This window comes from Sceloporus occidentalis, unplaced genomic scaffold (genome assembly GCF_023333645.1).
Source record: "Sceloporus occidentalis isolate IW3139 unplaced genomic scaffold, rSceOcc1.0.p SCAF_21, whole genome shotgun sequence".
Lineage (NCBI taxonomy): Eukaryota > Metazoa > Chordata > Lepidosauria > Squamata > Phrynosomatidae > Sceloporus > Sceloporus occidentalis.
This window is the reverse complement of record NW_028317001.1, coordinates 9,948,801-9,962,489: the sequence shown is the minus strand read 5'-3', so window position 1 is coordinate 9,962,489 and position 13,689 is coordinate 9,948,801. Positions and strand designations below refer to the sequence as shown.

Sequence of the window (13,689 nt, the reverse complement as noted above, 5' to 3'; positions counted from 1 at the left end):
GCATATATCTCCTTCAATGAAAGCTGTTCCTTTTTCAAAGTACTGCCTGTTGTGTTGCAAGAGGGGCTGCAATTAGGACCCTGACAGATATTTCTCTCCCCTTCCATTCAGCCTGCTATCCCAAAAGAGCTGGAGAGTATACCCAACCAACCACAGAACCTTCCCCTGCTCTTGTGTTATACCAGATCAGTCAAAAATACAACTCAGATAGTCCAGGATCTCCTTCTGGACGAAGAGGCTGACCTGGCTTGTTTCACGGAGACCTTGCTGGGTGATGAAAGCTCAGCCACCTGGGATCGGGCCTTACCAGCCGGGTTCTCCGTCAGAGAGCAGGTAAAGGGATGTCGCGTTGGTCCATGAAGACAATCTTGCTTTGCCCAGGATACATATCCGTAAGATGGACCACACTGAATGTATTTATTTCAGCTTAAAGATTAGGAAAGGTCTGGGAATTTGTTGGTTTACCATCCGCCCCGTTCCTTAACAGACTCCCTAGCGGAGCTGACATCTGGTCTCTGAGCTGCTGCTGGATTCACCTAGGCTTTAAGTCTTGGGTGTCCGCAACATCCCCCTCGATGCCTCTCCTCAGCATTCACAGGGATTGCCAGGGCCTAGATGCTGCTGCTTATTCCACTGGCGGCCTTTGCGGGAAAGGAAGGTATGCTCTGCGGGTTCAGCGGCCTCCCCTTCCTTCCCTCTTTTCTTCCTTTGAGGAGACTGCAATGGAGCCCAAAGTGCAGAGCTGGACTCAGGAGGGAAAGGCAGGAAAGGAAGGCTCTCTCTGTGTTTCTTGTATGTGTGTGTGTGTGTGTGTGTGTGTATGTGTTTGCCTCTGCTGTTCTTATGGCTGGGAATGGAGCTGAGGACTGAGGAGAGAAGAAAGGTTCAGTTTGGGCAAATGCAGAACTTCTGTGCATCAAAGAGTCCAGTGTGTTGAAACAGCAAAGAAATTTATTGAGAACACATAGAAATTCAGTGTTTAAGACAGAACTGCCCACTCCAATCCAAGCAATACATTAAAACCCCAAAATTAAAACATCACCCTCTTCCAAACCTAGCCCCACCTCCAATTCCCACAGTCTATGCCCCACAGGTAACAAGGCCACCATTGCCATTCCCACAAACTAGCCCTTTATGTCAATACCTGCCCCCAACATCCCACACATTGCAAAAGTTATCATTCCCATAACTATTCTACACATCTTAACAAATCCCAGCCCTCGAACTACCTAACCTATACTACAACCCACAATCTCCAGCCAAATTTACATCCCAAAGTAATTATCTATACTATTAGCAATTAAAACCTTAAAATAACAAAATACAACTTTAAAACACAAACAGACATATCGACACACAAAGCTTACAAACAAAAACACAAGGGCCTTTTCTTAGCACCACTGGATTGAAAATATATTTTTTGTATTCATTATTGAGAAAAATAATGTTAATTCACTACTGGGATTTATGTGGCTTCTCTCCAGTGTGGATTCTCAGATGTGACACCAGGTTTGACTTTGAAGAAAAACATTTCCCACATTGCTTGCATTTGTATGGCTTCTCTCCTGTGTGGATTCTCTTGTGTGTCACTAGGTTTGACCTCTGAGAATAATAGTTCCCACAACGCTGGCATTTGTATGGCTTCTCTCCTGTGTGGACTCTCTGATGTGTCACTAGGCTTGACTTCTGAGGAAAACATTTCCCACAATGCTGGCATTTGTATGGTTTCTCTCCTGTGTGGACTTTCTGATGTGTCACTAGGTTTGACTTCGAAGAAAAACATTTCTCACAATGCTGGCATTTGTATGGCTTCTCTCCAGTGTGGACTCTCTGATGTGTCACTAGGTCTGACTTCGAAGAAAAACATTTCCCACAATGCTGGCATTTGTATGGCTTCTCTCCTGTGTGGACTTTCTGATGTGTCACTAGGTTTGACTTCGAAGAAAAACATTTCCCACAATGCTGGCATTTGTATGGCTTCTCTCCTGTGTGGCCTCTCTGATGTTTCACTAGGTGTGACTTCCTAGAAAAACCTTTCCCACAATGCTGGCATTTGTATGGCTTCTCTCCTGTGTGGCCTCTCTGATGTTTCACTAGGTGTGACTTCCTAGAAAAACCTTTCCCACAATGCTGGCATTTGTATGGCTTCTCTCCTGTGTGGACTCTGATGTGTCACTAGGCTTGACTTCTGAGGAAAACATTTCCCACAATGCTGGCATTTGTATGGCTTCTCTCCTGTGTGGATTCTCTTGTGTGTTACTAGGTGTGACTGCCGAGAAAAACCTTTCCCACAATGCTGGCATTTGTATGGCTTCTCTCCTGTGTGGACTCTCTGATGTGTCACTAGGCTTGACGTCTGAGGAAAACATTTCCCACAATGCTGGCATTTGTATGGCTTCTCTCCTGTGTGGACTCTTTGATGTCTCACTAGGTCTGACTTCGAAGAAAAACATTTCCCACAATGCTGGCATTTGTATGGCTTCTCTCCTGTGTGGACTCTCTGATGTTTCACTAGGTGTGACTTCCTAGAAAAACCTTTCCCACAATGCTGGCATTTGTATGGCTTCTCTCCTGTGTGGACTCTCTGATGTCTCACTAGGTCTGACTTCGAAGAAAAACATTTCCCACATTGCTTGCATTTGTATGGCTTCTCTCCAGTGTGGATTCTCTTGTGTGTCACTAGGTTTGACCTCTGAGAATAATAGTTCCCACAATGCTGGCATTTGTATGGCTTCTCTCCTGTGTGGACTCTCTGATGTTTCACTAGGTCTGACTTCTGAGAAAAACATTTCCCACATTGCTTGCATTTGTATGGCTTCTCTCCTGTGTGGATTCTCTGATATCTCACTAGGCTTGACTTCTGAGGAAAACATTTCCCACAATGCTGGCATTTGTATGGCTTCTCTCCTGTGTGGATTCTCTTGTGTGTTACTAGGTGTGACTTCCTAGAAAAACCTTTCCCACAATGCTGGCATTTGTATGGCTTCTCTCCTGTGTGGATTCTCTTGTGTGTTACTAGGTGTGACTGCCGAGAAAAACCTTTCCCACAATGCTGGCATTTGTATGGCTTCTCTCCTGTGTGGACTCTCTGATATCTCACTAGGCTTGACTTCTGAGGAAAACATTTCCCACAATGCTGGCATTTGTATGGCTTCTCTCCTGTGTGGATTCTCTTGTGTGTTACTAGGTGTGACTTCCTAGAAAAACCTTTCCCACAATGCTGGCATTTGTATGGCTTCTCTCCTGTGTGGACTCTCTGATGTCTCACTAGGTCTGACTTTGAAGAAAAACATTTCCCACAATGCTGGCATCTGTATGGCTTCTCTCCTGTGTGGATTCTCTGATGTGTCACTAGGACTGACTTCAAATAAAAACATTTCCCACAATGCTGGCATCTGTATGGCTTCTCTCCTGTGTGGACTCTCTGATGTGTCAGTAGGCTTGACTTCTGAGGAAAACATTTCCCACAACACTGGCATTTGTATGGTTTCTCGCCGGTGTGGATTTTTCGATGCATGACAAGGACTGACTTGTAGGCAAAACATTTTCCACAATGGTGGCATTTGTGTGGCTTCTCTCCTGTGTGGACTCTCTGATGTGCCACTAGGATTGACTTGTAAGCAAAATTTTTCCCACAATGCTGACATTTATGTGACTTCTTTCTTGTGTGGATTCTCTCATGACTGACAAGTGATTCTGTAAACAAAGAAAATGACAGACAAGACAATCTCAGCATTAAGAGAAGAAGATGTTACCCCAAGATTTAGCCCAACGTTCATCCCTCCCTATTTCAGATTAGATTAATAAAGTTGGTGTGAGTGGCCTGAGCATGACCCTGTTCTGGATGCTCCCAAATCCATATAATGATTGTAACCTTACTCATAGGAGCGACCAAAAAAGAGATTGAGGGAACTTTGATGAGGGAATCAGTAGAAGCAGAGAGTCAAAGGACTGTTGAAAAAATATTCCATTAACCATGTGCAAAAATACTTTGATTGACAGGTGGCATCATATCCCGTGAGACTGCCATAGAGTCTTGAGTCAGAGCCCAAGGCATGATGCAAGCAAACTGCAGAGGATGCTTTATGCTGTTTGGCTCCAGGAGATGACTCACAATCAATACAGTATACAGCTCACATGCGGATTGGTGTGGATTGGAGTTGTGTGAGGAAGAGATGGTGAAGTTGATGGAAGTCAGAGAGGAGAGCTTGCAAATATTTGTATTATTTTGCGAATCAAGAGAGAGAATCTCCAAGGATTTAAATGAAACCAATTGTGTTTCTGATTTATTTTTAAGTGAAAAGTGGCCAGTGCATTGCCAATATCTATATCTGGATATTTGTTTCCATACTCTGCTATGTTATTCTTGAGCTGCATCTGGGAGTGTCACCCTCAGATTGCACTGTATATTGGCTTGTGAACGCAATAGGAATTCAGAGACAAGAAGGAACTGAGAGCCAGTATGCTAATCCTTTTTGTCTGAGATATTTCCACCAAGCACCCAGTGAATTTAATTTAGTTTCAAACCATTCTCCCCCAGGAATCTTTCTAAAATGATATAAACCTTTTTGGGGTCAGAAACACTCGGTTTCTGACCCCAAGAAACAATTACAGTATAAATATCTGCCCTGACTGACTGTTCTTTGACATCAGTCCAATTACAGACATACAGTCTGTCGGTTTACGTTGCTAAACACCTCACTACACTCGCCAGCTCCACTTGCCATGGAAGTTACTGACTTCTCTCCCCATTCTGGACCCTCAAGAATTGCAATCAAGATCCACCTAGGTAAAGTTTTACCATTAGGAAAGCCTCACACTATTCACCACTCCCACCTTTGTTACTAGTTCTTGTGTATGTGTGAACACCCATATCTGTATATGCATGTATATGCGTGTATATTGCTTTTCCCCTAAATAAAACATAATCTATTTCAATTGCATTTGGAGTTCTGTGTGCTTCCAGGCCCGATATAGTTGAGCTGAATCCCAAGGTAGTTTTTGCCCCAACCAAACTATATGTCTGCTTTCAGCTAAGTACCACATTCCCCTAAAAGCATAGCAGTTGGGAGTGTCCTCCCCAGACTCCAGCATTTTGGATAACAAAGGGTCTCTGGAATCAACCATGGTACTAAGCAAACTCAGGTTGGAAAAGAAACATTAGAGGAAAAGCAGGTTTGTGTCCCCTTTTCCTCCCTTCATAGATATTACTCATAATTGCTTAATGGCACCCCTAAATATGTCTACAAACAAGGATTTGAGCCAATTCTCTCAAACCAGTTCTTAAAATCTGTCAGGTTCATGGCTGCCTCCCAATCCCCAAGGCCCCTCTCCTTTGGTCTCTCTCCAATAGTGCCTCACTAAACTACAAATTCAAATATTCTACAGACTGTTGCTATCACAATTAAACTGCATTTTTTGTTTAGGATGTTGCCAATACAAATATCAGAGGTTGAAATTAAAAATTGGCAAGTATTAGTGAATAGCTATTGTAATGGGAATAAAAAAGCAAGGATTAATAAAAGATATTGGTATAAACCCCAAAAAGAAGGAGGTTTGGGTCTCCCAAATTTAAAATTGTACTATAATGCAAACCAAATAAGATATATTATAGATGGAATCATAGAGAAAGGGGAATTAGATTGGTTAGAGATGGAAACAACAGGAATAGAGGAAAAATTGGAAAATATATTTTTTAAAGAACTTACTATGAAAGAAATGAAAGAAATAGAAAACCCCTTTTTAAAGAATATATTAGAAATTTGGAAAAAAAATAAAGAAAAACTAATGCCAGCTATTTCACCTTTAACACCAGTTATAATGCTAAAAAATTTTCCAGTAAATTTAAAGGAAGAAGTAGAGAAATTAGTAAAAGGTCAAGAAATATATAGGATAAAAGAATGGATGAAGATTATGAGGGAGAAAGGGAAAATAAAGGAGAAATTGCAAGGATCAAAATTAACTTGGTATAATTGTATTCAGTTGGAACAATGGATAAAGAAGTATGAGAAAAATATAGGAGAGATTAGAGAATACACAAAATTTGAACAGTTGATTAGGCAAAGAGAAAGTATAGAGGCGAATGAAACTTTGAAAGGGGTCACAAGTGAAATATATAAATTATTATTAAAATATAATGAGAAAGAAGATTATTTATATGAATCCTTTGTATGAAACATAATCTGAATCCTAGGTCTGGACCTTGATCTGAATCTTTGGAATGAACCTTGATCTGAATCCTGCGTCTGGACAATGATCTTAATCCTTGTGCTGAACCTTGATCTGAATCATAGCTCTGAACCTTTATATGAATCTTTTGTATGAAACTTGATTTGAATCCTTCTTCTGAAACGTGATCTGAATCCTTCTAATGAACCTTCATCTGAATCCTGGGTCTGCACCTTGATCTGAATCCTGTGTCTGGACGTTGATCTGAATCGTTATTCTGAAGGTTGAATTGTTTTTCTGAACCATGATCTGAATCCTTGTTTTGAACATTATCTGAATTCTTGGAATTAAACTTGATCTGAATTGTTTTTCTAAACCTTGATCTGAATCCTTGGTGTTAACATTATCTGAATCCGTCTAATGAACCTTGATCTGAATCCGTCTAATGAACCTTGATCTCAATCCTGGGTCTGAACCTTTATATGAATCCTTTCTATGAAATTTGATCTGAATCCTTCTAATGAACCTTGATCTGAATCCCTCTAATGAAACTTCATCTGAATCCTTGTGCTGAACCTTGATCTGAATCATAGGTCTGAAGATTATTTAAAGACAACATGGGAGGATGATTTAGTACAAAAAATAAATGACCACGAATGGGGGAAAATTTGGAATCAACGCCATTTAAAATTTTATTCTATACGAATAAAAGAGAACTATTACAAAATAATTTGGAAATGGTATTTAACGCCTGTAAGGTTAAGTCATATAAATAAGAATTATTCAAGGTTATGTTGGAGAGGGTGTCAAGAGATAGGCACTTATATGCATATGTGGTGGGGTTGTAGAACCGTAAGGAGATTTTGGCAAATTGTATTTGAGGAGATAAAAGAAATAACAAAAATTGATTTAGAATTTAGTCCAAAGATAGCGTTATTATCTCTATATGATAAAATTAACTGCACCCAAGTTATAAAGGATTTAATTACAAATTTATTAACAGCAGCGAGATTAATGATAGCAAAAAAGTGGAAAGACCAGGGAGATTTACAAATACAAGATTGGTATAGAGAGATTTGGCAAATAGCAATTAATGACAAGTTAACTAGTGAAATTAAGTTTAGAAGAGGAATAATCAAGAGAAATGATTTCGAAGCAATATGGAAAACATTTGTACAAAAAGTTTTAGGAAAAGAAGGAGGTGTTTTACCACCAGAGGAAGAGTTACAATTCTGGAGATAGAGTAATAAGAAGACAGGCTCGGGTGATGGGGAGCACTTGGGGAAGGGGGAAATTATGAAAAATATATGATGAAAAGAAATATGAATTAAAGTTAGATAAAGTAGTAAAGAATGGAATATAAAGGGATATACTATATGTATGGGGAATATAATGTAAAAGTCTTTTTTATATATTATTGTAAGGTGAATTTAATCAATATTTTATCAATTTATTATAATAACATGTATTAATTTCATTCTACCAATAAAATAATTAATAAAAAAAAAAACTGCACTTGAAAGGGATCTAGGACTCCTAAAGGCCAATGTGATTCTAGGCTGCATCAATATGAATATAGTTTCTAGATCAAGGGAAGTAATAGTGCCACTCTATTCTGCTTTGCTCAGGCCTCACTTGGAATAATCCTCACTTGAAATAATTCTGGGCTCCACAATTCAGTTAGAACATGCCCAGAGAAGGGCAACCAAAATGGTGAAGGATCTGGAAACCATCAAGCCATTTTGCACCCCATGGGAGCAGCTTAGAGAGCTGGGTATGTTTACCCTGGAGAAAAGAAATTTAGGAGTGGATATGATATCCATGTTTAAATATCGAAAAGGGTCGTCGTATTGAGGATGGAGCGAGCTTGCTTTCTGCTACTACAGAAAAAAGGAGACACCACAATGGATGCAAGCCAGAGGGAAAGAGGTTCCACCTAAACATTAGGAGGAACTTTGGGACATTAAGAGCTCTTCGACAGTGGAATATACTCCCTTAGAGTTTGGTGGAGTCCTCTTCTTTGGAGGTCTTTAAACAGAGGCTGGATGATGCTTGGAATGTGTATTCCTGCATGGCAGAAGTGGGTTCAACTGGATGGCCCTTGTGGTCTGTGATTCTATAATGCTAGTGGATTCTGGTTCCTTACCCACAGAGGCCACATTCTCATAATTCTCCATCATTATATAATTGTAAATAAGTCTCTGCTTCTTCGTCAACAGTTTCCATTCCTCCTCAGTGAAATATACTGCCACATCCGCAAAGGTCACCTGCAACAGAAAATAGCCCTCATCCACAGAGTGACTAAGCAAAAGGGGAGGAAAGTAGATGGTGCATCCAAGTATTATTTCATCACTTCAGAATTCAGTCCAGGAAATAAACTTTTAATTCTGTCAGCAAGAAAAAAGCTACTTCCTTAGAGATCGAGTTTGTCTCGAATCCTTTCAATATAATATACAATATCATTTAGGCCATGGATGGGATACTGAGGATGGATTAGGATACTGACTATCCCAACACATACAGTACATTTAGCCACAAAAGAATTATGGTGCATTTAGCCATTTCTTGCCAAATTTTAGAACCAAATGTCATTATTACAAAACATTTCTGGGGAGCACTCTGGGCTTGAGGGCCACTGGGCCCACCTCCAATTTAGATCCAGAGATATTCTCCCATATCCCCCAACTTTTCACAGATTGGAAAAGCAATACACATGTGGAAAAGCAATCCAGAAGGCGGTCGAGATGGCCAAAGTTGTTTATGAAGAAGATCACACAAGCAAGGAAGGGCACAGCAGTTTGCTTTTGCTTCAGCCTCTTGGGAAGGGCCATATCCTGTCTCCTTCTTTCCTCTCCTCTCCTCTCCCCACTTTTGAGTTGATGGGGTGCAAACTGAATGGCACTCAGTAATTGAAGTGAGCCGAGAAGGGGGAAAATGGGAGGATGAGAGAGCAACTGGGACATTTTTAAAAGCCCCTGAAAAAGTGGGGTGACAGAGGATTAACCAGGACTGTCTCTGCTAAATTGGGAGAGTATGTTCTCCGCCTGCTTTCAAGAGCTTGCCCAGCAGTGACACAGATGAAACTAATAGGCAAGAACCTCGACTCACCAAAGAGTTCTTGTATCTCTGCATCCTCTTTCTCTTGGAGCCCAACTCCATCCGCTTGGCCTCTGTGTCGGCCATCAGGTGGGCAGGGGTCCTGGTGGTCTTGCTCTTGGGTCTCTTCCAGCAAAAAGGGCCCCAAAGCTGTGTCCAAGGGGGCCGAGATGAAGTTCCTGCGAAAAGAGACCAGAGATTCAAAAAAGGACGCAAATTGAATCTCCTATAAAGAATTACTCCAAATAAATAGAACTGGTTATAGAATAAAGACATGAGAAGATCCTAATGATCAGGGTTATGATCTTTCATGATTCTTTGACAGACAATTAAGAAAGCTCTTTCTAATGGATAAAAAACAATACAGTATTTGCAAATCAGACTCTGATCTAGAACAGGAAATAATGTTGAATAAAGAGAACAGCATCCTGCTGGTGACATACACAAGTCACATATGCCTCCTTTGGGCCGATGCAGAGATGGGTATCCCCTTCCTCCCTCCAAACAAAGCCCCCTGGACCTAGCTTAGATTCACTGCAGCTCCCCTACACAACAGATACTCCATGCCTTATTAGAGTGGTGAGGGATGAGGGGATTGGGAATTGGAGAGGGCCCTGGTTATGTCCCTGCAGCTAGATGTGAAACAACTGCATCATAAATGAATAAATGAATAAATAAATCATGTGCTGAAAACTGCAGAGGTCCCCAGTGCTTTTCCCCATCATCAGCCCCTTTCCCAAGAAGGCTGCATCCACACTGCAGAAATAAGGCACGTTGACACCGCTTTAATCACTCAGTGCTATGGAATCCTGGGATTTTACCTTTGGACACTTAGCCTTGTCTGCCAGAGAGCTCTGGTGTCACAATGAACTACAAATCCCAGGATTCCACAGGATGGAGCCAGGAGAGTTAAAGCGGTTTCGAACTGGATTATTTCTGCAGTGCAGATACAGCCTGAGTCGGCTGGAAAAAGGTAGAAGCGCCCAATTCTTCTTTTTACCCTCCTAATAATGGTTTTCCTTTCTAAAAAATTAAGTAGTTTGTTTTAGTCTCTAATCCTTATTTTTGTTCTTCTTGTTTGTTTCTATGTTTGTTTGTATCATTCTTGGTAATATGAGTTATTCTGGTCTGTCTCCTTCCTTCTTACCTGAAAATCTATTAATAAGGAAACTGAAGAGACTTCAGTTTATCTCAGGAAGGATCTATATCTCCCAAGGCCCCCCTCCCTCCAGGACCTCTTCCACTCTTCCTTCAGTCTCTCTCTCTCCCCTGGAGGCCTCAAAATGACAACTGCCAAGTGCTGAGGAAGAGGCAGCCATTTTATGTTCTGGCAGCCATTTTATTGTCTGCTTGTGACTGAGGGGAATAACATTCCAGAACCTTCTCTGAGGCCTCAGTTGAACAGAGGCTTCTCTTTCTCTCCTGAGGCTCCAGAGTCAGAAGGAGGCCAGGCTCCTTGGGCCAAAAGGAAGGAAGTGTGTCTCTTTGTGTGTCTTTTGTGTCTCTTTTCTGAGAGGGTTTTCTTACACAGCTCTGCTCCTTCTGGGGAACATGGGTTTTAAAAGGGATCAGAAATGGGGAGGATAGGTTTAATACAAGCCTTATTATTATTATTCATAAACATCAGGCTTTGGCTTCTAAGAGGAGGCTAGTCCCCCCAAAAAAGGCCAAAAGTAGCTCCTTTGGGAGGTTTTAGAAGTCTCTTCAGCTTTCTTATTAAGAGATTTTTACGCAAGGAGGAAGTTGACAAACAAGACCATCTCATATTACCAAGAATGAATCAAACAAACAACAATAAAAACAAGGATTAGACAGAAAAACAAAGTGCGTAGTTTTTGAAAGTAAAACCATTATCAAGAGGGGGAAAACCAGACTTGGGTGCTTCAACCCTTTTACAGCCAGCTCAGGCTGTATCTGCACTGCAGAAATATTCCAGTTTGAAACTGTGTTAACTCTCCTGGCTCCATCCTGTGAAATCCTGGGATTTGTAGTTTGTTGCGGCACCAGAGATCCAGAGCCACCCCAAGGCATGGCTCTCTTTGCCCTCCTTTGCTTGCAAATACAGTGGGCCCCTGGTATACGCGGGGGATCCATTCCAGACCCTCCCACATATACCAAAATACGCATATACTCAAGTCCACGCGTGCCGACATTGGGGATAAAAGTCCGTCTCCTCCCCTCCCCAACTTTTTCCCTCCTCGACGCCACGTTCGGGGGAAATGCCGCTTTGGGGTGTTGGAGCCCACTATCCGGCCCTTCTGCGGAGGTGGTAGTGATTGTGGCGGTGGCAGCGAAGAGGAGGCGGAAGAGCAGCGCCAGAGGCCTCCTCTCCACCTCGGCCTGCACGCCCCCGCTGCCCCCATTGCAGAAGGGCCGGGCAGTGACCCAGAGGCCTCTTGGCCTCCAATAGCCCCTCTGGCACTGCTCCTTGGCCTCCTCTCCACCGCCACCATCACCACCACAGGAGGTACCATCGGCGAAGGCGGAGAGGAGTCTGAGGCTTGGCCTCCTCACAGCCGCAACTCCACTGCCGCCGCCAACGCGAAAGGGCCAGGTGCAGCCTGGAGGCCTCTTGTCCAGCTTTTTTCATGTTTTTGTTTTATATACTGTTTAATTTGGTTAACTGCTATTAAGGGACATATCTATGAGATTCTATGATAAGGGGTGCACTATAAACCTTTCAATAAATGAACAGGTATTGCAATCCTATATATACATATTATCAGACATAACTCCAGAGAATGTTAGCCTTTTGGATGTCACAAGGTTCCTCTCATTCTTCAGTGCAAGAAGCAACACTTCAGCTGCCTTTTAGAAGATAAAGCAAAAAGGCTTCCAAAAGGACTGAAGCCTTGGGCAAGTCTCACTCTCTCAGCCTCAGAGGATGGCCATGGGAAACCCACTCTGAAGAAACCTAGAATCATAGACTTGGAAGAGACCCCAAGGGCCATCCAGTCCAACCCCATTCTGCCATGCAGGAACTCTCAATCAAAGCATCCCTGACAGATGGCCACCCAGCCTCTGCTTAAAGACCATAAAGTCACCATAAGACCTGGAAACAACTGGAAGGCAGACACCAAGAACAACATTGGGAAATAGGGGCAAGCCTTGCCTTGGGAAAGTGCAATGACTGGGCTCTTTGTTTGACTAATGTGGATTCTTTGTTTGTATACTTGCCATTGAGTGTCTGATTTGGAGGACTCTGTGGAACTATTTGAGCGAAATAGATTTATTGTGGAGAACTGGGTTCTCTTTCTTTTTTGTTCTTCCCCTACCATCTAGTGAAGGACTACACCTGTAGAAATATAGTAAAGCTTCTCTAATGAATTTACCCGTTTGGGATCTTGAAACCACACGTCTCCTTTAAGGCAGAGTGGTGCTCTCTTAAAACGGAGCTGAGTTTGGAGGACGACGAGGAGGACTGCTGACTACTGATTTATATTTCAACTCATTAGGCTCATCTCTTTTCTCCTTATCCTTCTAGATTCCATCAGCTTTTCATTCTTCTAGGAACTGTATAATTAAGAATTAATTCAAAATATACTGATTTTCCTATCCTGTTCCTGGCATTACCAACTCTTGAAAGACATGTGCACGGAGGCTGGAGGACAGATCTGTTTGGAGGACATCTGGAATTAACTCTACGAACGCTAAGACTGAATCAACTATTTGGTTAACCATTTTACATACATTCTCTTTTTATCTTTATTAATCTGCATATAAGGAAAGATTGGACTACTCATTATTAGAAATCTTTTTTCCTTTATTGAGAAGATTACTGTTTACTGATAGGCTTTTGTATATTTTTTTTCTCTTCTTTCCTTTTTTCTTGGTAAGTGCATATCTGGCAATTATACTTTATTATAATTAGAACTTTCTCAATACTTACTGAACCTTTGTGAATTAACTTAAGTATTTTAAGAAATCCTCCAATTACTATTATTATTATTACTCTTCTCTTTCCCCCTCTCCCTCCAACTACTAGAATAGATTAATTAAAGTTAATTTTGAACATCTATTTTAAGGTTTATTAACTGGGGAAAGCTACAAGGTCTTAAAGTGACAAGAGGAAACAGTTGCAGTATTGTATTATCTTTTAGAAGGGGAAATCCTAAAACTCAAGGTAACAATTCAGCTTAAAGCTTAATTTGTATCAAAGTTTGTTTAGTTTTTTGAGATTAGGGTCCTAATTGAAACTATTTTGAAACTGTAACTGTTACCTCTCTTTATTATTCTTCATATTGGAACAGGAAAGTAACGAATTTAAACAACTGTGCTAACTCAATCAAATTGGTTGGGGAAAGAAATATTACTTAACAACCTTTTTTATTCTTTTGAACTACCAGTGCTAACTACCTTTTTGTTTTTGGTTATATTAGACCTAATTTGGCAGGTCTATACAAGAACCTGTAAATTTATTTGTGA

The 13,689-nt window shown here is 41.2% G+C and overlaps 1 protein-coding gene across 1 annotated transcript in view; it reads right to left on the bottom strand.

Moving 5' to 3' along the window:
• Window positions 1-2,049: 2,049 nt before the first annotated feature.
• Window positions 2,050-13,689, bottom strand: part of LOC149301577 (uncharacterized) — a 102,033-nt gene continuing 90,393 nt past the window's right edge. The window contains exons 2-4 of the mRNA XM_089484022.1: window positions 9,277-9,443; window positions 8,315-8,435; window positions 2,050-3,696 (exon numbers count right to left, since the gene is read on the bottom strand). Coding sequence (XP_089340148.1) covers window positions 2,108-3,696; window positions 8,315-8,435; window positions 9,277-9,351 — 1,785 coding nt within the window. The 5' untranslated portion in view covers window positions 9,352-9,443 and the 3' untranslated portion in view covers window positions 2,050-2,107. The remainder of the gene's footprint in view (window positions 3,697-8,314; window positions 8,436-9,276; window positions 9,444-13,689) is intronic.